The following is a 26,750-nucleotide window of genomic DNA, read 5'->3' as shown; positions in this document are numbered from 1 at the left end:
TTTGACTATGGACCCATGTTAAACCAGACTATTCTCAAAATGGAAACCAAAGAGACCCTGCACAAAGTAACAGGACTGTCATTTGATGAAATAAGGTGATGTATCATTCTGCAAAGGATTCTGGGATATCTTCTCTGGCTTGAATCCCACAAAAAATGAAAATTCCATTTCTTACTTATAGTTATAGCAAAAGCTTAAACCTTCAATAAAACCATGTAATAAAACTTTACAAATGTAATTGTCATTATTTTCTCAGAATTTAAATAAAATATTCAAACTTCTTTCAAGAAGTGAAATCTAAATCTCAACTTTGATTGGCCATTGGGCTAATCCATTTAAAGTTCACACTCCCCCTGAGGAAGATTTATAAAATTAGGAAATATCTTCCACTGGGGGAGTATGCATTTCAAATGGAATTAACACATTTGCCAACTTGAAACTCACCCTCCCTCTGTGAAAGATCCAGATTCTTTCTCAGAGGGTGTATGAAATTCAAATGGAGCAGCCCAATGTGTTCATTCACTGAAATTTTTACTCCTCCTGTGGTAGATATTTCCAAAATCTTCAACAGTGGGAGTGTGGATTTTAAATGGAATAGTTCATTTGTGGTGTCGTCATTTTTGTTAAATGGCAAATCAAGTAGGACCTACACAAAAATATAATTCATCTATTGAGCATTTTGGTTCCTCTTTCCTTTAAATTTTCTATTTTTCCTTTTCCCTTCTGACATATTATTCCCTTTGACCTGTGACCCTTGACCTTTGACATTATCATAGGCTTCCTTGTTTCTATTCCTATTCTTAACATTTGCTTTTTCATAGAAATGGTCTCCAATCTTCTTTGTCTTGTTGGCTCGTTCTTCACGCCGTCTCTGTAACAAAACACATCAAATTAATAGGGTTAGGAAAAATGTGGTTTTACATGCTTTGTGTTTTAGACTTTTCCAGGTGAGCTGTGTCACCATCTCAACTTGAATATTAAGGAGAGCTTTTCAAAATGCCCTCCTGAAATTTTTTTACGGAGATTGGCTGAGCTGTCAAGCGAGGAGAGTGTTCTACATTAATGCCTGATAAAGGACACCCCAGATTCTGAAAGGTTTTACTTTCGGTTATATTGTGCATGCCTTTGGGGACATAGAATACAAAATGTGTAATTTTGAATTGGGTATAGATTTTATAGTATGTTGTGAACCAACTTCTGGAAAACTATTGGGTGAAGTCGTAAAATACAGCTCCCCTGATTGCAATTAAGGGGAGTGATTTATAGCTCACACCATAAGTAATTAAGAAAAGCTGTGGTTGAGTGACAGCTCCAGCTCTTCTCAAAACAAGTTGACTGCAAGGTTTCTTGACACTCATCGTCAAAATTGTGTACACTTTTCATTTTAACCCTATGAGAACTACCTGCCAATTGGCTAGAAAGAATTTTCATTATCAACTGGCCCAATCAGCAACATTGTCAGAATAATTTCACCACAAAAATTGGGGTGAATTATTTGCAAAGCTCCATTCTGATTGGTGATTAAAGTGAAGATATCCCATAGTTGACCAATCAGAGGCAATGTTAGATCGGCAGGTAGTGCTCAGGGGGTTAAAGAGCACAGCTGCTATTGGTGAATAACATACACTAGATTTGTGACACTTCTGATGAAATTTTCACAACAATCCCAGAATTCAACGACAATGTTAGTTTTGCTAATTCAAAAATTCCATTCTTTGTGTTTGCGTTTGTCATTTTTAATGCATTCAGTGCCGTTGCCTCTGCAGCCTGAATTTTTATTTATTTGATTTGTTCGGGTTTTGACAACCCTGGATAACCCAAGAAAGCCTCTATTGAAGCTTATTTCCATTGGGGTCCATTTGAGCACCGGGACAAGTTGGGAACAGTCAGGGGTTAACACCCTACTCTTTTCGAAACTGACTGCGAGATACATGTACAGGTATAGCTCTCTGTACACGGTACCAATGGCTTAACATCCCCTCCGAAGGACGCAGTTCTTTCATGATTCATTTACCCAATTCTAAATGCATCATGGGGAGAGCGGATGTCTGAATTTAATCTACAGATGTTGCCAATTAATGTCAGACATTTTTTTTCCAAGTCAATATCCCAGCAAATCTCCACCGCCGGGAATTGAACCCGGGACCTCATGCACTAAAGGCAAGTACCCTAACCATTACACCATGCTCTCCCTATAAAATGTTTGTACAAAATCCACTTTGTACCCCCTACAAAATGTATCTGGTAAGTATCATTTCAATGCTTCTATATCGCCAAAAGGCAGGGGTGGGGGGGGGGCTTAGGTACAGTGTGGTATCAAAAATAAATCAGTATAGGGAAATAGACATAGATTACAATGGTCAATCTGCAATGTTTGCATCATACAAAAGAGCAGCCTTACAGCTCGTTTGTCAACCAATTTCTACGGCCCATGTAACTCTGCATGTGTATTACACTATTCATGGTCAGATCGATCATCTGGTTATTTTTTTGGTGAACCCATACTATAGTCTGTCTCGTCTCAAGTTGAGAGTAATGTCATGTTGGATTTCGTCGTGGCAGATTCAAATTGTGCATGCTAACCTAATCCTGCGGGGCGTATACACATGCGTAGAAGGGTGATTTGTGTGTATGCTGGTGACGCAAAAATTGTAAACGCACTGATTCGAGTCTGCCACTAAAAATCCAACATGGCGTTACTCTCAACTTGAGACGAGACACAGTATAGTGGTATGCTATTTCACATTCAACATTTACACACGAAATTACCACTTTTATCATTTATCAAATACCATACCTCTTTGGCAGACTTCCTTTTTGTAGTTACTACACCACCATCATCATCACAGTATCTCCTCTTCTTGCTTGGACCAGATGGTGCATCATCAGCTTCATTATCATCAGCTACTGATATGTACGACAACCCTGTAATACAAGTTTAACATTAAGGTTAGCAACTATTTTAAACTGTTGCGATTTGGTAGTTCACAGCATCTTGCGAATGGTAGTGAGCTTTAGCAAAAATTGCATTGATCATTTCTTAGCGAGTGTGTAGAAGAATTCAAATATCACAGATATACTTTTGTAGGTCCTGTGGTTCTTGAGTTATGTTGCAAAAAGGGCTGAAACAACAACACTTTCGTAAAATGTGCATAACTCATTAACAACAATAAATCAATTAGCAAACAGTTACAAGAAGGATGAATAAATTATATCTGAAAAAATGACATTGTTTTGTTGTACCATCACAAAATGCGGTTCATTTTCTACATGTAACCTTTTTATGGGACACCTTGTACACTGCAATGCATGAATCCTTTCAGCTGCTGTAGGTCTAGATATATGTACATTGCAATGCATGAATCCTTTCAGCTGCTGTAGGTCTAGATATATCATACATAGCCAGCAGGAAGTTTTGCATATTTGAATATTTCTGTATGGTTTGCCTGAACCTTTTTAGAGCATAATATTAGGCTACCCTGTATAATCACTTGATTGCCTTTTATCCAAATTATAATCATTCAAAGAAATAGCTTTAACAAAGTAGGCATACTTTTAAGTACATTATTAATCATACTCTGATCATCAGCTCGGCTGATCCACTGCTCATGTGATCTCATAGTCTGTAACATGTTCAGCTGGCTTGTGACATTGACTCCACAGTTATGTTTTATCAGGAAGATGGCTACCATAACTTGTAAATGACTAATTTGACAAACATCATTTCTATTTATGCCTTAATTGTACACATGTACTCATTTATATCTCATGATCTGTACATCCAAATCCTGAATGCAGATAAATGAAAAATTGAAGCTCGTTATTCGACAACATCACAGATATTCAAGTTCATTGGCAAATATTGAAAACTACAGATTGTTTGCCAATCACAAAAAACTCACCCTTTTTAGACTTTCTTTTGCTCCTCTTCTTATCATCACCATCTTGTGTCAGACCCAACTCTGCAGCTTGTTTCTCAGCCTGCAATTTAGCAAGAGTCCTCATATTCTTTGGATTAAGAAATACACTGGCTCCAAACGATATACCACCCAATCCACCGGCACCTGCTACAAGTTTATCCCCACCAGTTCTGTACTTAGCCAACTTGGCTTCAAAAGCATCTGTACTAGCACTCTTTTCAGTGTCTTTCTGTGCATCATGTTCATCCTCTTGTTCAACATCTTCATCTCCTGCATCATCCTCCTCGTCCTCATCCTCCTCAGCATTATCGTTTATCTCTGCCTCCTCCTCCCCTCCTCTGCCCCCTCCTCTGCTTCCAAATCTTCAGCAGTATACTCAGGCTCAACGTTGATCTCGCTCAAGTCCTGTTTCACCCTGGGCATTACTTTCTGTGGATTGTCTTTTTCTGCTGATGAAGTTTGTGATGTTGACGTTTCATTCTCAGTTGTTTCTGGTTGTGAGTCTGTTTTTACTTCTGTTGTGGAGTCTGTTTCTGTAGCTTTCACAAATTCTATCTTGTCTAGTGTTTTGGTAGGTTCCTTCTCTGATTCCTCTCTGGTGTCCTGCAAGTATGAATTTAACAATAACTAAATTAAATAGTGCTTCAACTTACAGCTTGATATTGTTTAATATCAAGACTGGCTTGATATTATATCAAGACTGGCTATGTGCAATCTAGACTGGCTTGATCATGTACAACTTGATCATAGACATGTACAAAGCTAATTTTTAAGTTTAATGGATCAAATACTATATACCGTATTTCTTTGAATAGACGCCCCCCCCCGGCGTTGCATTTTCCAAATGGGGGCGTTTATTAGAGGTCACTTTTAGAACGATAATTCCTGTTAAAATCATTAGGTACGCTGAAAACTCATTCTGAAATGACGAACTATGAACTTAGGAACACTGACTTCTGGTTCACTTCCGGGTTTCCGACCAGATTTTCGCCGATTATCGACACTATTATAGACCATGTGTGCAACTAACTTGGTAACCTGTCTACACTTGTAAGATAGCATGGAAATATCTGCATTTTTGAAACATCTTGGTTGAAAAAAGTGGGGGGGGGGGCATTTATTTGAAGGGGTGACTATTCGAGGAAATACGGTAAGTGGTTATTATCACATACAGAATTGTGTGTGATTTCTGGCAAAAGGGACCTTTGTGTGTGTTATATTATATGATAAAATGTTGTTAAATTTGCAGCTTAATCTTGTGAAAACTACCACTTATACAGTAGCAGATCTAGTAAATGAAAGTATTGTACACTTTGTGATATAACCATGAAAGTTTCCACATGTTTAGTACATGGCCCAAGGTTAATTTTTAGATGTACAGTGTAGATGCTTTTTGGTTTGAACCATAGTGACCCTTTCGGTCAAAATATCTTACATTCGGATCATATTTGATAGAATTATGGAATACAAAATTAATATAATTAACAAGCGTGGGATTCTAATTTTATTGACCAAACAGTGCATCTAATTTTAAGAGTCCTGCAAAGTATATACGATGAGCTTACCTTCTCACAATTAGGTGGCTTGACAAAGAAAGGAATCTTCCCCCTCTGCCAATCATTCAATATCATCTTTGATACTGTCACAATGTCCGGTTCTCCTCCCTGTAGACAATAACCAAAATAGTATGTGACCCATGAGTTACAATCATGGACAAAAGAGATAACAGACCACGTACAAGCAGTCAAAGTCTCAGCATCACCCGATAATTAAGGCTGATTGTTCCATAAAATGCATCAGGCAAAACTGCTATGCACATACCGCATATTTTTATGGGCTATCATGTAATTGCGAAGGCACGCAACACTCTATCGCGTATCAGGCAATGCTGGTGTGATTGTTAGACATGGCACAATTGAACAATCGGCCCTCATGAATATGCCACCATGTGACTTCAATATTACCACCATACCTGTCATCTGTGCTTTGTACCTTCCCGCTCCCTTCGATCATCCTCTGAAAAATTACTCAAACCTCCTCGTGTTAACCTCAAATCAGCCCGATTTTTGTAATTTTTTGCCCATTTTTGTCCAAATTTGCCCCCGAAATTTGCCTTCCCCTTGACCCCCCCCTCTGAAAAAGTCCTGGCTATGCCACTGATCTAATTGATCACACCTATTTCACCTTTAATAGCCTGCCTGCTCTCTCTGAGCCACTTTCTCCAGGAAGTCAGTGGTATCCTCCCATTCCTTGATTCTGTAGGTTTTCTCAATGTACTCTTTCTTCACTCGTCTAAGCACTTCTGGAATATAGTCTTCAGGGGTTTTGAGGTTTTCTACCCGAACCTGAAAACAACGTCAGTCAGATAAAAAAGAATTATAATCAAAATTATTAGTGTGTGGTTCAGTCTTTATAGATAATGGTATCCAATGTTGGAGAACTATGAACGTGTTGTATCAGTCACAAAAAAAAAAAGGCACCCGATACAATTCATGTAAACTAAAACAATGCTTTACCATATGGGTTTTCAACTCCTTTAGTAATAGTATGCTGTCTCAGTGAATTCCTTTATACTTTGATCAGCTCGTAATCGGCGGGCATTATAACATCGCAGTTTAATATCAAAATATTTTATTTTGAGAATTGTCTTATGACATCTCACCAGAAGTATCATGAATTATTAATTTAAGTCCTATACTTTGTCTTTCTTTAACACACAAAATATAGACCAGACAGGTCAACTAATAGCACTCTTAACTGGGGTCTACTTTTTGGCGTGGTGGTAAAAGCCTAACATTTCCCGCCTATTACGAGCTGATCGAACTATAGGAATAGTTAGCTGGTCTCAGTCAATTCCTTTAGTAATAGCATACTGGTCTCAGCTACCATATCAGGTTTAAATCACTTGGAAAAATCGATTGCTATACTCACCACTCCTTTGAGAACAATTTCCGTCTCGGTATCTCCTGATGGATACACCACTCCTGGACAGTCAATAAGGAAAATACGCTTCATCAAGGTGATATACTGCCACACTTTGGTCTCGCCGGCAATCGGCGCCACCTTGCACACCTTCTTATTGCGTAGTGTGTTGATGATGGAACTCTTGCCAACGTTGGGATAACCTATGAAGCCTACACTGATTTGCTTCTTGTCTAGATGTAGCTGTAAATACAAAAGTTTGCCTTATATGTTAAAGATATTCTATAAGTTTGCAACTCATTCACACCATCATGCCATATCAATTCCATTGTACTAATTTTCTTATATTTTCAGATGACTTTTGTATGCAATTCCTTTTCATAAAAACTGTACACACTGTTGTTTATTGGATACGTATATTTGACAATCTATTCTGCTTGAACCTTAGTTTTGCGAGTTTTATCCAGTTAGCACCTATTTAATCTTTCAAATACAATCTTTCAAACATAATTATTATTTATGGCTTAGGACATGTTGATCTCTGGGGGTGAAAACCAAAATGTATCATATGATATTGTTTGCACCATGCATTCCTTTGACCACATTTTACCTTTGCATATTTCTGGCACTAAGTTACCATGAGTCTGTATTCTGATGTGAACCTCCAAAAGTCGTCACAGTCGGGGACTACTAAAAAGCTTAAATCATGCAACCCTAATTTCAGACCATTTCCATGAGCCTGAGTGGGAAGATGCAGAATCAATTTTTTTTTATTGTGCTCTTTTATCCAAGTCCTCCATCAAAATTAATGAAGCACAAACTATGCATTATATTATAAGCATGACGAAAGCTGTCACTTACTTTGCCAAACTGTCGCAGTAGTTGTATGAGGGCGCCCTTTCCAAATGGATTTTTGACGCTGGCATGGAAAGCCAGTGTAGGGTACTCATGTGATAGGATGGCAACCCAACGTTTCTGAAGCAGGAAGGTAAACATATTATAAGTAAAGAAAAAAAATGCTGGACATATTTATCTTATCTGTTAATTCTTTCGCCCTACTTAAGCATTTCAATTCATGCATCTTTTCTGTAAACAATCCTTGAAATAAGCGGGCGCTGGGAGCAAATTTGCTCTCGTAAAGCCTCCAATTGCTCCTGGTCCTTGTACAATTCATATGAACCAGGAGCAATTTTCTAGATCAAATTGCTCCTGGTTCCAGTGTTGCACTTGATGCAGTAGTGCTGGTATTATATGCAGAAAAGGATTACTATTTGAAAATTGCTCCTGTTTCTTCAGAAATTGCTCCTGGTTCTTGCAAAATCCCAGTGAACCAGGAGCAATGTTCAAAAACAAATTTCTCCTGGTTCCAATCTGCTTATTTCAAGGCTTGTCTGTAAATCCCATAAGCCTTTACTTTGGACCCCTGATGTCGCCACCCAACACCACACCGATGTGCCAACACAGTAAAGCATTTCCATGCTGTGACGCATGCAGTACTTAATGATGTGCGCATCTGCATGATGACATCAGGAGTCCAAACATAATGGTTTATAGGATTTACCAAAAAGGTGAACTGTATACTGTATAGGTTTCTGTTTCTGCAGACAATAACATCACATCTTAACCAATTAAAAAAATTGTTATCAACAAAAAGAAACAAATCAGCATAAGCTAATCTCTACAAAAGATGATTAGTCATGAGACTGGGAAGTAACAATAGGAGATCAAGAAACTGAAACTTTTATACAATGTACTAAATGTCATAGAGATTTTGGACACCAAAATTCAGTAGTAGCCCCAATTTTGAATGATCATGATGGCACATTTTAGTACTATTCATCAGGCCATGCTTTTTTGATGAATTTCTCAATTAGGGTAACATTTCTATGTACAGGAAATTTTTTTTCCAGTTTCCAAAATTTAGAGGACAACCAAGTATCTTTTTTAACATACTACTACACTTACAGTGACCCAAGTAGGCACTAAATCCACCTTGTTCAGCACAAATATAAGATGTTTGTGAGGCTTCTCCTTCTTGAGGTAGTTTTCTATGAATTTAGAGCGAGTCCCCATAGGATCACGAGCATCCAGGGTCTGGATCAGTACATCAGCTGAATCAATTACCTGAAAACAAATAGCAAAGTAAAGATACATGTAGACATTAAATGTGTGTGACCCACTTGAGAGCCTCATTCCCCTTCTTTACCCCAGCAAAAAAATGACAGCTTTCATAGGTGCAATGCAGGCCATGCCGTCTAGACTTTAAAGGCGAGTGGTCAATCACTCGCTAGCATGATGCTAGGCGAGTGGTCAAATCACTCTCTTCATTTTAATCGAATCACTCGCTAGGTCTGAAAAGTTATTCATATACTAATATGAAACAATATTACACACTGTTCACAAAGCTTCACAACCTTTCTTTTGTATCCAGGTTTTTAAGGCTAACTTATTACGGTAGATCGGATACAGGATACACTGAAGTGCTGAAACTTGCATGTAAATTGATATTGGATTCAATTTTCGGCGATTCGCAGCGAGCGATATTTAGTGTCTTTGGCAAGTTTAAAATCACTCACTAGAAATTGAGTTCTTTATCTTATATACAACCAATGTAACCCACCTTACAGCCATCTGACTCACCTTATACAATTCATTCCATATTCTCTTGGATTGGCCGGCACCACACCCCCAGTCCCTGACCGCATCTCTCATCCCATCATCCTCCACAACAAGATCTTTATCTTATATACAACCAATGTAACCCACCTTACAGCCATCTGACTCACCTTATACAATTCATTCCATATTCTCTTGGATTGGCCGGCACCAAACACCCAGTCCCTGACCGCATCTCTCATCCCATCATCCTCCACAACAAGATCTTTATCTTATATACAACCAATGTAACCCACCTTACAGCCATCTGACTCACCTTATACAATTCATTCCATATTCTCTTGGATTGGCCGGCACCAAACACCCAGTCCCTGACCGCATCTCTCATCCCATCATCCTCCACAATGAGATCTTTATCTTATATACAACCAATCTTACCCACCTTACAGCCATCTGACTCACCTTATACAATTCATTCCATATTCTCTTGGATTGGCCGGCACCAAACACCCAGTCCCTGACCGCATCTCTCATCCCATCATCCTCCACAACAAGGTCTTTATCTTTTTCTGCATCATACTTTTCTGTGGATGATTCGGCTGCTTGCAATAAACTCTGAAACAGGGAACAACAGTTAGGATTAAGATAAGAGGTGCAATTTTCCCCCTTTCAAGATAAGTGTGCATGTACATGTACTTTAAAGCCATATTGTAACATTTGCTGTGGAGGACGTCCTTAATATTTTTTTTAATTCTGTATTTTACACAACTGTATTGTACTTTAGAAAGCTAAGACATCTTGCAAAAATCAAGATTTTACAGGTGCTGTAGTTTTGTCAAACTCTGACATTTTGAATAAACCGTCTGAACAAGACGGTTCATTATTACGATGGAAATATTAGTCAAAAGTGTGTGCGATGTTCATAACACAGTATGTACATGGTATATGGGACGGTCATACACACACATCAAAGGACCGTAACATAGCACGACTGACGGAGTAACAAGCATTGGCGTTGGTAGTAAATTCCAATTTTCTTTGCTTTACCTCAATTGTTCGACTCAAAATTAAAATGGGACATATCTGACAGTACAAGCTAACAATTTTTGGAAAAGAAATACTAATCTATTTCTATGAAAATGTTACAATATGGCTTCAAGCGTGCAGCCCGTAATTATGCAGTGTCACTGATTGGCTGCTGGCCAAACCACTTAGAGCCAGCAACAATGGGCTATTCCAGTTGAAATACACACACCCCCGTGACCGTAATCTCCCGCAGAGGGAGTAAGAGTTACAAATGGGGTAACCTGAATGGGTGACTCTATTTGAAATCTACACACCCTGTGTGGTAGATTAATGTTGCGTCTAACATAGGGGTGTATAAATTTAAACTATTCTAGGAATTTCAATTGAATGAACACCGTTTTCAACAGTGTACTCGATCCAACCACGATTATATAGCGCATATTTCAAACTACAACACAAATTCACTACCTTAGATACAATACTAACTAATCACAAGTGCGTTGGCATGGTTGGATTCACTTCTGTGTTATTCACGCACAGTCGCATAGTGTGCACATCACGTAGTGTACACAAAAAATCATCACACTATGTCAGGCTGTGTTCATTCAATTGAAATTTCCACTATAAAATAGCCCAATAACAAGCCCACCCAGTTAGCAAATGTTGAATTCTCTTGAACTGATTTGGAGAAACAAAATTGCCATTTATTTCTCACCTGCATATCACCTGCATTCAAATTAGGTCTCTTGCGTTGTTTCTTGGGTCCAAATGTGGTCTCAAAGGACTCTGTGTCCAGGATGTGAACCCGGGAATTCTGGAATTCAAAGAAAAATATTAAGGTAATAACTTCATTTCAACATAAACTTTAGAAAATTGTGTCTAGTATGTACTATCTTTCATTTGTATTCAATTACCACAATAGATATAGACATATATTAAAAGGGCACATACTGATATTCCTGACACAGGACAGAACACCAAATACTACCCGCTGAAGGAACAGGGATTCCCTGCACCCTTCTGTAAAACCAGATTGGATGTAATATGATCACCCAGGATCTCATGATTCTCATCTTACCTTTGCCTTCTCTTGTAGTAATGTGATGGGTAATTTAGTTGGCCTCATGATGACCTGGTATGGGTCCTTAATTGCTTTACCCATCTCATTTTAGGGCTCATATTGAAATTCCCTTACACAGGAAGGTGTGCACCATCCTGCAGCTTTCCTGTGCTAGACTTCTTTTGTTAAAATCCTGTGTGATTATAACACTGCAATTAGCCACTTAAATTAGGAGCGTGCTTTCCTGGGTTGTGCGATGAGCCGTAGTCAGAGTAAATCTTCCCATTCGTAATGGACCACTTCAAAAGGCAGGGTGTATCCCTGATGCATATAATCCATCCGCTTTATGACCAAGCTTTCCTGAGGCGCAGCTTAGCTTAAGGGAATCCAGCCTTCTTTCTGTGTGAAAAGGTGGTAGGGTATTTCAATAAGGGCCCTTACCTTTGCCTTCTCTTGTAGTAATGTGATGGGTAATTTAGTTGGCCTCATGATGACCTGGTATGGGTCCTTAATTGCTTTACCCATCTCATTTTAGGGCTCATATTGAAATTCCCTTACACAGGAAGGTGTGCGCCATCCTGCAGCTTTCCTGTGCTAGACTTCTTTTGTTAAAATCCTGTGTGATTATAACACTGCAATTAGCCACTTAAATTAGGAGCGTGCTTTCCTGGGTTGTGCGATGAGCCGTAGTCAGAGTAAATCTTCCCATTCGTAATGGACCACTTCAAAAGGCAGGGTGTATCCCTGATGCATATAATCCATCCGTTTTATGACCAAGCTTTCCTGAGGCGCGCGCTTAGCGAAGGGAATCCAGCCTTCTTTCTGTGTGAAAAGGTGGTAGGGTATTTCAATAAGGGCCCTTACCTTTGCCTTCTCTTGTAGTAATGTGATGGGTAATTTAGTTGGCCTCAGGATGACCTGGTATGGGTCCTTAATTGCTTTACCCATCTCATCTTACCTTTGCCTTCTCTTGTAGTAATGTGATGGGTAATTTAGTTGGCCTCAGGATGACCTGGTATGGGTCCTTAATTGCTTTACCCATCTCATCTTACCTTTGCCTTCTCTTGTAGTAGGATGGGTAATTTAGTTGGCCTCATGATGACCTGGTATGGGTCCTTAACTGCTTTACCCATCTCATCTTACCTTTGCCTTCTCTTGTAGTAATGTGATGGGTAATTTAGTTGGCCTCATGATAACCTGGTATGGGTCCTTAACTGCTTTACCCATCTCATCTTACCTTTGCCTTCTCTTGTAGTAATGTGATGGGTAATTTAGTTGGCCTCATGATGACCTGGTATGGGTCCTTTATTGCTTTACCCATCTCATCTTGAAATGTCTGCAATGCATTCTGGGATATCACTCTAGTATTACCTGCAAGCAAGAGAAAATGTTGTTTTGAATAATTAGGTTATAGTTTTCAGCAGAGAACTTCAGCGGTCTGCCAATTTGGTGCAGTTTATGGTGTATACGGAAGTGTGGTTTTGATTGGCTAATTGAATCATGTCATCATCATATCGGCACCTTATTCACTGGTCAAGCTGTGTAGCAACGCATGACCTAGTTCTTTTTACCTGATAATCAGACAGAGCAGACAAACACCGCTGAATTAATATGCTGAATGGTATAGTAGCCAAGTACTTGAAAAAATGATTTTGCATATATCGTATATATATATGGTCTTATAGTCCAACCTCATATATCCGGATTTCTTTTATATAGATTTTTCTGTTATCCAGCTATGACATCTTCATAGGAAACATGTCTATTACCTTGGACACCTTCAGTTCAAGCTCTGAAGCATTTAAACAGGGATGAGAGAAGCCACAGACCAAATATGAGGAAAATTACTCAAAACCGCTGAAAAACAGCGTAAAATTGAGTAAAAACGCCAAATATAGGCTGAAAATAAAAGAAAACTCGTAAATTTTGCCAACAAAAAAAAGAGGAAATCGGCTGAAAAGAGAACTCTCACACCCGTTTAAAAGGACATGTTGCATGAAGCACTCAAATACTTCCTTCCTTCCTTATAAGTGCTGCATCAGATGACTGAGGAAAACGCACAGTGTGTGTGCATGGGCAGGAACATATAAGAATTATTATATACATCATTCACATATCCAGCCAATGCTTGGTACCATCATGCATGGCCAGATAAAAGAGGGTGGACTATATGACCTTTTGATTAAAGATAAAACATTTGCCCTAGCAAGACAAGGCATAAACAATACAGATCAGTTTGGGGGTACTGCAAATTCACAGACTCCTCTGAATTTGCAGACCGTCTGTGAATTCAAATGCTCTTAATTTCTCAATGCATTTTAGCTAGTTTTGTTTCAAGGTGCTTACATGCAGTTGGTTACACATTTTCTATGTGCTACAACAACATAATATTGAAGGGTCTGTGGATTCAGAGAAGTCTGTCAAGTGCCCCTGCACTGAGATTTCAAGTTAATCTTCCTTTGTTATGATCATGTGTTTTCACTTCATTTAGGGTATTTCCAACCTCAGCATGGGAAATACTAAATAATTCCCTGCAACTTGCCAATCCTGAAACCATCCCAGTATTCGTACAACTTACCAAACCATTTTCTGTTGGGTTCAACTCTAGACATAGTCCCAGATGGTAATCTGGTTTGGAAGTCAGCAGCTTTCACTATCTTTCCTCTTGAATCCCTGCATTGAAAATATAGTAAATCAACATCAGATGATGACGAGATGTGGATGAATGTCACCAAAGTTTGTGATATCATCAGTGCTCAAACTTTATAAATCTAATCATATGTAAAAAGTGTATGCAGCTGGGAGGAAAAGCTGTCCATGTGTATCTTCAATATGAAAGGTCAAAATTTTCAAATAATGGATGGATTTTCCTCCCAGCTACATACACTTTGTACATATCATTAGATTTATACAGTATGCTTTGAGGACTGTTAAATATCAAAAAATATCAATTTTAATAATTTGCCATTTAAATTATATTATATCACAAATTTCAAAAAATTAAAATTATTTGATATTATCAGGACATTCCTAGTATTCAGAAAACAATTTGGTGTGTCTGATGTGTCCCACGAAAAATACTGTGTAAACATTGCTATCCCATTCCTTAAGATAGCTTACAAACTTACCGCACAGGTTTTCCCGATTTATACATGTTCAGTCGTTTGATTGTAGATCTGTCCCTCATGTTGTTTCCTCCCTGGCCTTGTGCTTTGGCTCGGTCTGAATTAATTTAAAAAAAATATCATGCATAGTTTCATTAAATACTGTAGGTACCCACAAATTGTCTGACAATATAGCTGCCAATGTGAGAAGCCACCCATCTATCTAAACTGTGTTTACAAATTACAATACATGCTTAGCAATATTTGATGACATACAAAAAGCTTTGTAAGGGTTTGTAATACACAGAATATGCAAATGAGGTTATAAATTTTCATAAATATGCAAATAATACGGCACAAACTATAGCATCAGAGGTAATCGTATGATAGCATCCCACCGAGTGGGAAGTTAATACATTTTGTAGATCATTGTGTGTAGGCTGGAGCGTGCACTGATTAATGGAACTTCAGGTAAAATATGCAAATAAGCTCATTAATATTCATAAATATGCAAATAACATGAGTCCATACAGCACATAAGACCACCATACCATATCACCCTTCTAAGTTTGATCAGTTTTTGCATTTTAAAAATAAAAAGCTGCAGTTTGGTTGCAATTGGATGTGAACTGTTCAGTGAGACCATATTTTGTATTTTCAGCCAATTTACAAATTGACCTCAAATGACCTATGACCTCAATATACAGGCATGAGACTGCACTTTCCTAAAAAACTGAAAAAAACCCCTGAAAATGCATGTGAAATTGGGCAAAAAGTAACAAAAACAGGCTGAAATTAAATAAAGTTGCGGAAATTTTGACCAAAAAAAACCTAAATAACTGAAAATTCTCATGCCTGAGTATATGACCTTGAACACCACCAATAGATGAGGGTTCCCATAGTGCAGCTACATGTATGACGCAAGTTTGGTTGTAATAGGAAATAGGAAATACAAAATAGGTAATAAATGTTTTGGGAAATTAGGATAACATGTGCAATTTGATATGAATGACCAACAAAAGCTATATCCGTACCAAACTAGAGGTGAATATGGTACACATCCTGTGCGGTAAAACACAGAGATATACATGTCCATGTAATGGTGCATTATAAAGCATATTTTTAAAAAAATGATGAATTTGCCTATGCTCTGCCCATTGCATCGATCTGTAAATGCCATATTGCATTTTAGAAGTGTTGTGGATTTATGACAGTGTGGTAAAGTGGTGGTGTAATTATTTTTGATCAATGTTTTGGGATCATCCTTGTTGTTATTTTTTCTCTGTTTTGCTTTCCTTGAAGGGCAAGGTTCAAGAACTCACCCCGAATTTACTGACACAAGTGTGAACAAAATATTTAAAGGTGAAAATAACAATATACATGTACATGTAATAAATATAAAAACATATGCTTATAAGTCATTTCTGGGGTAAAATTGTCTGTATTTTTTAATTTATTACTTGGTGCCTGGCTGTTGTGGCTGCATAGGTTTTTCCACCCGCTATTGAGGTTAGTGACTAGTGTTGTTTGAGCACAGAATAATGGTGAAATCGGTACATTCTGTTTGAGACCCCACTACATTCACTAGATGTGTACTCAAGCGAGAAAAGGGTGATTGTTTCAAATGTGGCGTCATTGTAATTTTTAAAGGGGAATAAATATATACTTTTCCAAGAAAGTATCCTTACACTTGGAAAAATAATTACAATTTCCAAACTGAACCATATAATGGGTAAATTTGTTTTTTTTAATAGATGCACTATCTAATCCGGCTCATTATGACACCCCATTGAATCCAATGTGACTTCAAGAAGCAAAGTTACAAGCATTTGATTAGACGAAGGTCCCGTTTTAAAAGTGACACGCTGGCCTATTCAAAACTCCACAGACTAGAAATTTGGTTTGAGAGTGATAAATGGCTAATTTGTGTGTGCCTTTAATTTAAAAACAAAAGGAACAAAAGAAAACTGAAACAAAAGAGCTGACAAATAAAATGCAAGTTATGAAAAGTACAGAGAAGTAAAAACTGAAATAAACACTGCTTTAAATAAAGTTTCATTGAAGAAATTGTGTAGTCTGACTAGTCTCTTTGTTGCGCTTGTTGGAATCTTTTTGCGCCTTGTATAGGCCAATTTGTCACTTTTAAAACGGGATCTTCATCTATTCAATTGCTTGTAACTTTACTTCTTGGAATCATATTGGATTCAATGTGGGGTCATAGTGTGCAGGATTATATAGTGCATCTATCACAAAAACAAATTTACCCCAATATGGTTCAGTTTTGAAATTGTGATTATTTTTCCAAGTGTAAGGATACTTTCTTGGTGCAGTATAGTTATCCACTGATATGCAACACAATATGAACATGTCACAAATAATCTGAGAAACCTTCCAAACTTTTTTTGAAGAATTTATATACACTTTTGGGATTATTTGTCATAGTTTTGGGTTTATGATGTGGTAAAACAATGACAACATCAAAATTTATTCAATCTTGGCCCGCCCACCTGTCTATTAGCATGATATAATATTACATGTAGGCCAAGGAAGTGGTGGTAATGGTAACTGGTAGTGTTTGTGAATGGTCCCTAACACCCTGTTGCCTTGTGAATTTGCACTTTCCTCTTCTTGGAATGTGGTTATTTCAGAAATAGTATTTTTTATACTTTATTTCCTTGTGGTGATCGGGAAATTGCATATATAAAAGCTCTGCCGCCCAAAGAGCCTCAATAATCTTCAACATACAGCTTATTGGTTAGTAGAATAAGGCACAAAGCTAGAGAATAAGCTAGTGAATCAATAAGGAACAAAAAACATTAACTGCAGCAACAATATGAATGCGAGCAATATTGGTAGCAATGCAACAGACTCATCCTTGCCAGTGTTCATCTTGAATGTCTCGTACTGGGAACAAATTCTTGTTGCAGTCCTTCTAGGATTGACGGCTATCGCTGGACTTATTGGGAACTCCATGATTATTACTGCAGTGGCTTTCTCCAAAAAACTCCAGACTTCAACCAATGCATTAGTGACAAGTTTGAGCGCAGTTGATCTGTTGACATCATTTACGCTAATTTGGTATACTATCAGTATTCTTGGCAAAAATGAATGGCCAATACCAGGGGCCTACTGGATTTGTATATTAACTGGTTTCAATATATTTGCATTCATAGGAACAAGCATGTGGACATTGGGTATGATTGGTATAAATCGACTTATTCATATCACAAAACCCAAGTGGTACCAGAAGATATTTACATCCTGGAAGCTTGCGATTCTTGTGGCGATACCATGGGTCATCCCAACAGTTGCTTTACTTATCTCTTTTGTAACTGGCATTGTTACTTTTGGGTATTACAGACCTGGCTTATCATGTGGCGATTCTACAATTCATGATACAGTTGAATTCACTATTATTTTAAATGTAGTTTGTGCTTTACCATTCCTAGCAATATTTGGAAGTTACATCTGGATCTATGTGTATGTCAAGAAATACATGCGGCAACAGAAACAACTTTTGTCCCAGTTTTGTGCCACCTCGGAGCTGGTTATCACCGAAGAGGGCCATGTTCATAATAGCGCCAGAGCAGTTCGCAGGAGGATACAAATATCCAACCAAGAGATTGAGATTACCAAAAACCTTTTTGTGGTTGTCGTTGCCTTCTTTGCTTGTTTTCTTCCTTACGTCATCCTACGGTCAATTTCAAGGACCCCCGCTATTGAACATGTGTATTATTATGTTAAGGTTATTCCATGGATTAACAGCGCTATTAACTTCATAATATATGCCATGAAGCATCCAGATTTCAAAGTTGTACTGAGACATATGACGAGGTGTTCTTATGCTGATATCCCCCAACCATCACCAATCCTGAAATATCTACTTTCAAGGAAGAACTAAATCCTGACTCAAGATTACTTAAGATTAGCAACTATTTTAAACTGTTGAGATTTGGTAGTTCACAGCATCTTGCGAATGGTAGTGAGCTTTGGCAAAATTGCATTGAACATTTTGGATTTTTGTTTTTCGAAACCAAGTGATGAAATTTTACTCACTACAATATTTCGTCTTACACGTCGGAGGACTTCATCATCTGATCCACTTTCCCGGCAAACAATTAAAGTTTGAGTGGTTTCCGGTGTTGCATTGATCATTTCATAGCGAGTGTGTAGAAGAATTCAAATATCACTATACTTTTGTAGGTCCTATGATTATGATCAGATTATCACTATACTTTGGTAGGGCCTATGATTCTTGAGTTATGTTGTAAAGAGGGCTTGAAACAACAACACTTTTGGAAAACGTACATTAACTCATTAACAACAATAAATCAAGCAAGTATATGATTTGTAGAATGTTATTTTTCAATAATAAATGAATTTTTTTTTTTGCTAGCTGCTTGACCAACAATTAATACAGTCTACCTTAAGTATATATTCTAGGAAAGTTAAAAACACTTCCTGTATAATTCTTGGGTTTGGGTAAAACTGACAGTAATTTTTGGTTTCAAAAGGCTGTAAATATTGTCACTTACATTGTACTTATATTCACATAACAAAAATGTACCGTACTGTATGATATTTGATCATAATATCACGATCATTGGAAACCAAGACTTTTGGTTCTTGAGCCACAAGTCTCGCCCTCGGCTAAGATAGAACTCATAGAAGCTATAAATATTCTATGAGGTATCATAATAATAATCAGTGTTTACGTATTCTCTTCGGAAATTGAGTACGGAATGGGGGGATGTGAGGCAAAATTTTTTGACACCTGTGACCCCTAGATGACCTCTGACATTAAAACAATTTGATAACTTTTGTAGCCAGCTACCCAGTACGGCTTGTGACTAAAGTTTGGTCGAAATCTGATCAAGGATGTGGAAGAAGAAGCAAATTGTGAGGAGAAGAAGAAAGAAACGGCAAGAAAGAAATAAGTTAGGCTGCATGCCTAGCTTTAAAATATTTTACAGCATACTGCTTGTTACATACAACCCAATGTTATGCGCATGATGAGGACATCATCTTGAAGGAAGGGGAGTTATGTAACAGTGCAGAATGTTGTTGAGGGATCCATACCTTTTTTAGGATGTTTGGGAAATTCAGATCGATTTTTATTATCATAAAGAATTTGGTTATCAATGGGGAGACGGCAATAAAAGCCGTGGCGTGCTGGGAGTTCACTCTCTCTCACTCAAACTCTCATCGGGCCAACAAACATTAATTGGTCGCTCTGTATTCACTCAGTTTTTTGTTTTTTTTATCTGCACTAGTATGAAGGATAATAAATAAATTACTTCACCAAATAGACATTGTTTCCAGACCAGTTTATTACCAGTTAGCCTACCGTTTCACCCACGTTATAAGTTACTTTCTCTTTGTGCAGATGGATTTTCTATGTTACCTGCACAAATACAAGTAACTTTTTTCTAGTAAATCGAACACTGGCGTGAAACCGTGAGAAAGTGACCCAATGAGTGAGACTCACGCCCAATGGCACTGAAACTGCATGAGTTGTCAGCCCGGTGGGTTCATTTTATATTTAAAGGTAGGACGTATGACCGTTCCAGGATTTGAAAATACATAACCCCCTATTTCACGGGGAATCAAGGACATTTGCAGCAATTTTACCCCCTATTTTACGCGAAATCAAGGAAAATTTGCCCCCAAATACCCCCTACATACATCGAATGTATGGAGCCGGTATATAAACATGTGAGGATTTTGAAAAGCTGTAACTCACACATACGATGGGTGTAAATACCCCCTATTTTTATCATTTTGAGGACGCATTTTCATTCCACCCCTTTATCACAGGGAATCAAGGACATTTTTTCCGAAAAAAAATACCCTATTTTTACCATTTCAAGGATGCTTTTGAATTTTTCCCCCTATAGGTCATCACGGTCATCCGGGTAAGTTGTTAACATCCGGGTTATATGCCGTTGACGCAATGCCGATGTTGTGTTGTTGTTTGGGTTTTGCGCCGCGCTGTGCTGTGCTTTGTTTTCAACGGTTCCTGACCGGAAGTGACGTAGCTCCGGGGTCACCTATTTCATGACATGGGGAAATGAGAACAATATTTTTCAGAGAATATATCCTATCACTTTTTGTGTGGAACTACTAAAAAACGGATAGAAAAAATACAAAAAACAAAAAAACTATAGCGGTAACACGGATGGGGTCGATTCCCGGTCGAAAGTCCTAAAAATACACCCTATTTTTTCATTTCAAGGACAATTTTACTCTAAAACACCCCTAATTTTAAATTTGGACTATCGCGAACAACTTTGTCCTCAAAAATTCCGCGGATATTTCTTGAAAAGTACCCCTAATTGGAACCATCATGCGTACCCATCGTCAATGAAGACTGAACACACCGGGGTTGTCAGTTGATGTTGTTGTTGACAGCCCTGGGATGTATGCCCAGCGAGGTCACGTCACACTCGGTGTGACGTGCCCTGAACTCCCAATAACTTTCGTGGCGACAGACAAATTGCAGGAAAGCGTGCCAATTTAAGCTTCCTGTAATATCTAGTGCACATAACGTACGAAGTCACAACCTGACAAACTTCAATATATATGCACTTCAAATACAGCAGACCAGCTGTTAATTATTACCGATCCTGTAGAATAACTTACATAATCTTCAATTTCATGGAATCCCGTTGCTCAGAATTGCAAATGTCATTTTTATCTGTCAAATCCGCTGTGTATGTGCTCAGAGATTTTAAGATATGCTCCATAAATCACAGGTGTGAAACAGACTTTATACCACTCGCCGCTTTTAAAGCTAGCAGAAAAGCGAAGCCTCGCCACGTATACCTCGTGGGCGTGGCATGACGTCATCATGGACGTGTACAAAATTTCCGATGGGCGCCTTATTTATTTGTAACCCGCTTTGTGATTGGTTGCAAACACCATTCATCGCAATCGTAAGCCAATCAATGAAGGCGACAGCCTTTACGGTATGAATTAATGTGACCCGCCAGTAAAGTACGTCTAACCTGATTGGTTTACAAAAATAATTGGATATTTGCCAAGCCAGTCAGCGTGCTCGATGCTTAACAACCTGGTCGTAGAGGTTTTTTTTTTAATAGGCGAATTCACATGGTGATCCAGCGATCGAGTATAAATTCAGCATGACTTCTGCTTTAACAGGTGCAATAACAATACGTGGACACAATCAGTGACATTTACACAATGCAATAATGAATTATTTATGACATGCATGGGCTGGATTTTACGATCGAGGTAAGGTTTTCGGCCTGTCCCTGCGTGAATATTGTTACTTTTCAGCATTAAAGATACTTGCGATGACTAGTTTTTTGCGGACACTTTGATAACAGGTAACTTTTATAGGTCATAGGGTAGAAACGATAGTTGACTGTTGTACAATTGTACGAAAATATACATTTTGTTATAGGCCTAAAATGTTTACAAAAATATATTGGTCCGTACGTTGTGCATGTATTCAGTTGTTCGACGTATACCTGGGATGGTGGAAGCAAGCAATCTTTTGAGTTTAAAGACTGACCCGATTTTAGACGTGATGAGCTTGTCACGTCTGGATCAAACATGTCAGACCAAAAAAACAAACATGCATGTCAACTCTGATCTACTATCATGACTATATTAAATGTCTGTCGAATTCAACATCATGACATGCATTCCATGTTGAATGTACTACTATAATAATTCCAGAAAACATTTGACGAGCGCGTATTTTAAGCATACATCGCGTATTTACTGCGTTGGACGCACTTGTCTCTGATTGGCTGCTGAGGCGATCTGCTGTTGCCGAGTGGAAATTTATGAATGAACTGTCTGTGGCTGTGCGCCGTACGCGTTGTCAGCTCCGAATTTGCAACATCACAGTAGTCACGCTCATCAAAGGTTTACTATAGTAGTAATACCATGCTATAGTATATGCTACAACAAGTCAATTGCATCTTTTACTTTTACAAATACCATATTATAATCATGATAATTACAATAATTTACACATGTACATACATCTTTACATTTTAAGCTTACATCAAAATTAGATTTTTAAACATGAAAATACCTGGATTTGTGCTGCTGTTAGACCGACTTATTCGATCTTTCTTCTTCTGCTTCCTCATCGTTTTAGCCATCTTGTTTGTCCTTGATTTTAAGTTAAAAACAAAAATATAAAATTTCAATCACAAACCAAAACACGATTGGTAGTCGCTGATTTCCAACCGCCGGACCGACTTCATGAATAATTAATCTGATGACGTACATAACAGGTTTTCGAGTATCATTATCCTGTCCACAGATTTAAATGGTGCTATTAAATTAATTAATTAATTAATTAATTAATTAATTAATTAATTAATTAATTAATTAATTAATTAATTAATTAATTAATTAATTAATTAATTTATTTATTTATTTATTTATTTATTTATTTATTTATTTATTTATTTATTTATTTATTTATTTATTTATTTATTTATTTATTTATTTATTATTTATTTATTTATTTATTTATTTATTAATTAATTAATTTTTTAATTTAATTAATTTATTAATGTATTAACTTATTTATTAAGTTATTAAGTTATTAATTTATTAATTTATTAATTTATTTAATTTATAGGGCCTAGGCCTATACTTATGGTATACTTATGTATCTATATTTTGTATTTATTTGTTTAATTATAGGGCCTAGACCTACATTAATTAATTAATTAATTAATTAATTAATTTTTTAATTTAATTAATTTATTAATGTATTAACTTATTTATTAATTTATTAAGTTATTAATTAATTTATTAATTTAATTTATAGGGCCTAGGCCTATACTTATGGTACTTATGTATCTATATTTTGTATTTATTTAATTATTGGGCCTAGACCTACATTAATTAATTGATTAATTAATCAATTAATTTATTTATTTATTTATTTCTAGACCTACATTAATTAATTGAATAATTAATTAATTAATTAATTAATTAATTAATTTATTTATTTATTTATTTATTTATTTATTTATTTATCAATTTATTTTATTAATGTTTTAATTTGTTTATTAATTTATTAAGTTATTCATTAATTAATTAATTTTATTTATTTATTTATTTTATTTATAGGGCCTAGGCCTATACTTATGGTACTTATGTATCTACAATTTGTATTTATTTGTTTGTGCGTGTATTTATTTATTTATTTATTTATTTATTTATTATTATTTTTTATTTATACATTTATTTATTTATTTATTTTTGTTTAATCACCTATCACATCTCGAACTATATGAATCAAGCAAGCATGCAAGTGAGCAATCAAGCATTAATCGATCAATTATAAAATCACATCTGTCAAACAAGCAAACATATTGCCAGACTCACTCATCTATCACTCTTACTCACCCTTCTCATCACTCACTCACACCTCTTACTCACCCCTCTCATTACTCACTCACGCACCCCAATACTCACCCCCTCTAAACATCACTCACTCATCACTCATCCCTCAAAGTTACCCCTTCGTCACTCCTCATCCCTCCCTCCCTCACTCGCTCACTCCCCCCTCACTCACTGACTCACTCCCCCACTCATTCACTCCCCCACTCACTCATCCCCACACACCCCTTCCCCCACTCATTCACTCAGGGGTGGTGCAATAATTATGTGTACAGTACACCCGGGGTGGTGAATTATAGGGGGGGCAAAGATTTTTTGGCAGGCCAAAAGGGGGGGTCAAGGATTTTGGCAGGTCGAAAGGGGGGGGGGGAGCAAGCGATTTTGGCACACCACTTTGAGAATTCACCACCCCAGGGGTACACATAATTATTCCACAACCCCTCACTCATTCATTTACTCACTCACTCAATCAATCAATCAATCAATCACTCCACCATCACTCATTCACACTCACCCCCTCTACCATCACTCACTCACTCACACCCCCACTCACTCACTCACTCACTCACCACTCACTCACACACTCGACTCCCCCACCCACACCCCCACTCGCTCCCCCCCTTACTCACTCACCACTCACACACTCACAGAGCCTCCTTGATTGATTATTAATTAAATTTTTGATTGGGTGAGCCTGTAATGAGTGTGTGAGCGATTGCTGAAGTGTTGATTGATTGATTGCTTGCTTGCTTGATTGATTGATTGATAATTGGTCGCGTTTGATTGCTTTGTTTATTGCTTGCTTGTTTAATTATTTATTAATTGAGATGCGAGCGATGAACAAATAAATAATAGATCAAATAAATAAACAAGCAAATGTATAATCACCAATAAATAAATAAATAAATAAATAAATAAATAAATAAATAAATAAATAAATAAATAAATAAATAAATAAATATCTAAATAAATAAATAAATAAATAAATAAATAGATAAGCAAGCAGCAGTTAATATCAATTAATTAATTAAATAAAAACGATTTACACCACTCCGGAGTAACTATAAACAAATAAATAAACAAATTAACAAATAAACAATATATTAACAAAAAATGAACAAATTAACAGACAAACTTTTAAATAAACACATAAGCAATTAATCAACAAAATATTAATAAAGAATAACAAATAAACAAACTTATAAAAAATAAACAGATAAACAAAATAATTAACATAAAATAACAAACAAATAAACAATTTAATTAACAAAATGATAAACAAATAAACAAACAAATTAACAACAAACTTATAAACAAACAAATAATATGATTAACAAAAAATAAACAAATAAATAAACAAATTAACAATAAACTTGTAAACAAAAAATAAACAACTTAGAAACAAATAAATAAACAAACAAACTTATAAACAAACAAACAAAATACAAACAAATAAACAAAGTCATTAACAAAACATAAACAAGCAAACAAACAAATAACACACTTATAAACAAACAAGTAAACATCATTAACAAAAAATAAACATAAATAAACAAATTAACAAACTCATAAACAAACTAATTAACAAACAAAGCAAACAAATAAACAAACAAACTTATAAACTAATACAAGTAAACAAAAAATAACAAAATTATAAACAAACAAACAAACAAACAAAATACAGACAAATAAACAAAGCCATTAACTAAAGATAAACAAACAAGCAAACAAACAAATAAATTAACAAACTTTCAAACAAACAATATGATTTAACAACAAAAAACCCAAATAAATAAACAATGTTAACAAACTTATAAAAACTTGATAAACATAATAATTAACATAAAATAATAAACAAATAAACAAACTTATAAAAAGTGAGTGAGTGATTGAGTGAGAAAAATAATTAATAAACAATATAATTAACAAAAATGTAAACAAATTAACAACGAACTTATAAACAAACAAATAAACAAACTTATAAACAAACAAACAAAATACAGACAAATAAACAAAGTCATTAACAAAAGATAAATAAGCAAACAAATAGATTAACAAAAAATAAACAAATAAATAAACAAATTAACAAACTTATAAACAAACTAATTAACAAACAAACAAATAAATAAACAAACTTATAAACAAATTAATAAAGAAACGTTGAAACAAACAAGTCAACAAAGTTATAAAAAATAAACAAGTAAACAAAACAATTAACAAAAAATAACAAACAAATAAATAAAAATCAAACAAATAAACAAACCAAATATAAACAAATAATTAAAATAATTAATAAGTTATAACAAACCATTAAACAATCAAATAATTAAAACAATACAATAAACCAATTGCCCATGTGGTAGTTCGTGCACATTGTACTTGGTATTTTAATACTGCACAGAATACCTAGAACGCTTGTATAAACGTCATTTAATTAATTATTCATATGTCGCTCCGGCGGTTGGAAATCAGCGATTACCAACACGATTGAGCAATCGTGACCATGCGTAAATTCAGTCTCTCTTGCTTTATAGAGTACGCTGCAGAAATATTTTGTACGAAACTTTAATTTTATATTAGAGGGCGCTACAGTACTGAGGCTATTCTTTGGCTATCCTGTTTCTATTTATTTTTCCTTGGAAAAAATCTCTGCAAAGAATGACAAATTTAATAATAAACTTAATCTAGATCAGCGGTTTTGCAGAA

General features: G+C 36.2%; 1 protein-coding gene across 1 annotated transcript; it reads right to left on the bottom strand.

Moving 5' to 3' along the window:
* Positions 1-26,586, bottom strand: LOC140166180 (uncharacterized). Its single transcript, XM_072189580.1, is given in 17 exon segments — positions 1-871; positions 2,798-2,925; positions 3,903-4,253; positions 4,256-4,523; positions 5,486-5,584; positions 6,105-6,128; positions 6,131-6,265; positions 6,852-7,085; positions 7,704-7,817; positions 8,808-8,966; positions 9,921-10,073; positions 11,200-11,298; positions 12,782-12,915; positions 14,123-14,217; positions 14,673-14,766; positions 22,717-22,855; positions 26,535-26,586. Coding segments are annotated over 16 exon segments (2,361 nt in total). The 5' UTR covers positions 22,787-22,855; positions 26,535-26,586; the 3' UTR covers positions 1-667.
* Between the last annotated feature and the right edge of the window lie 164 nt (positions 26,587-26,750).

This window comes from Amphiura filiformis, chromosome 12 (genome assembly GCF_039555335.1).
Source record: "Amphiura filiformis chromosome 12, Afil_fr2py, whole genome shotgun sequence".
In the NCBI taxonomy this organism is placed as follows: domain Eukaryota; kingdom Metazoa; phylum Echinodermata; class Ophiuroidea; order Amphilepidida; family Amphiuridae; genus Amphiura; species Amphiura filiformis.
The sequence above is the reverse complement of the archived record's forward strand: the minus strand, read 5'-3'. Positions and strand labels throughout refer to the sequence as shown.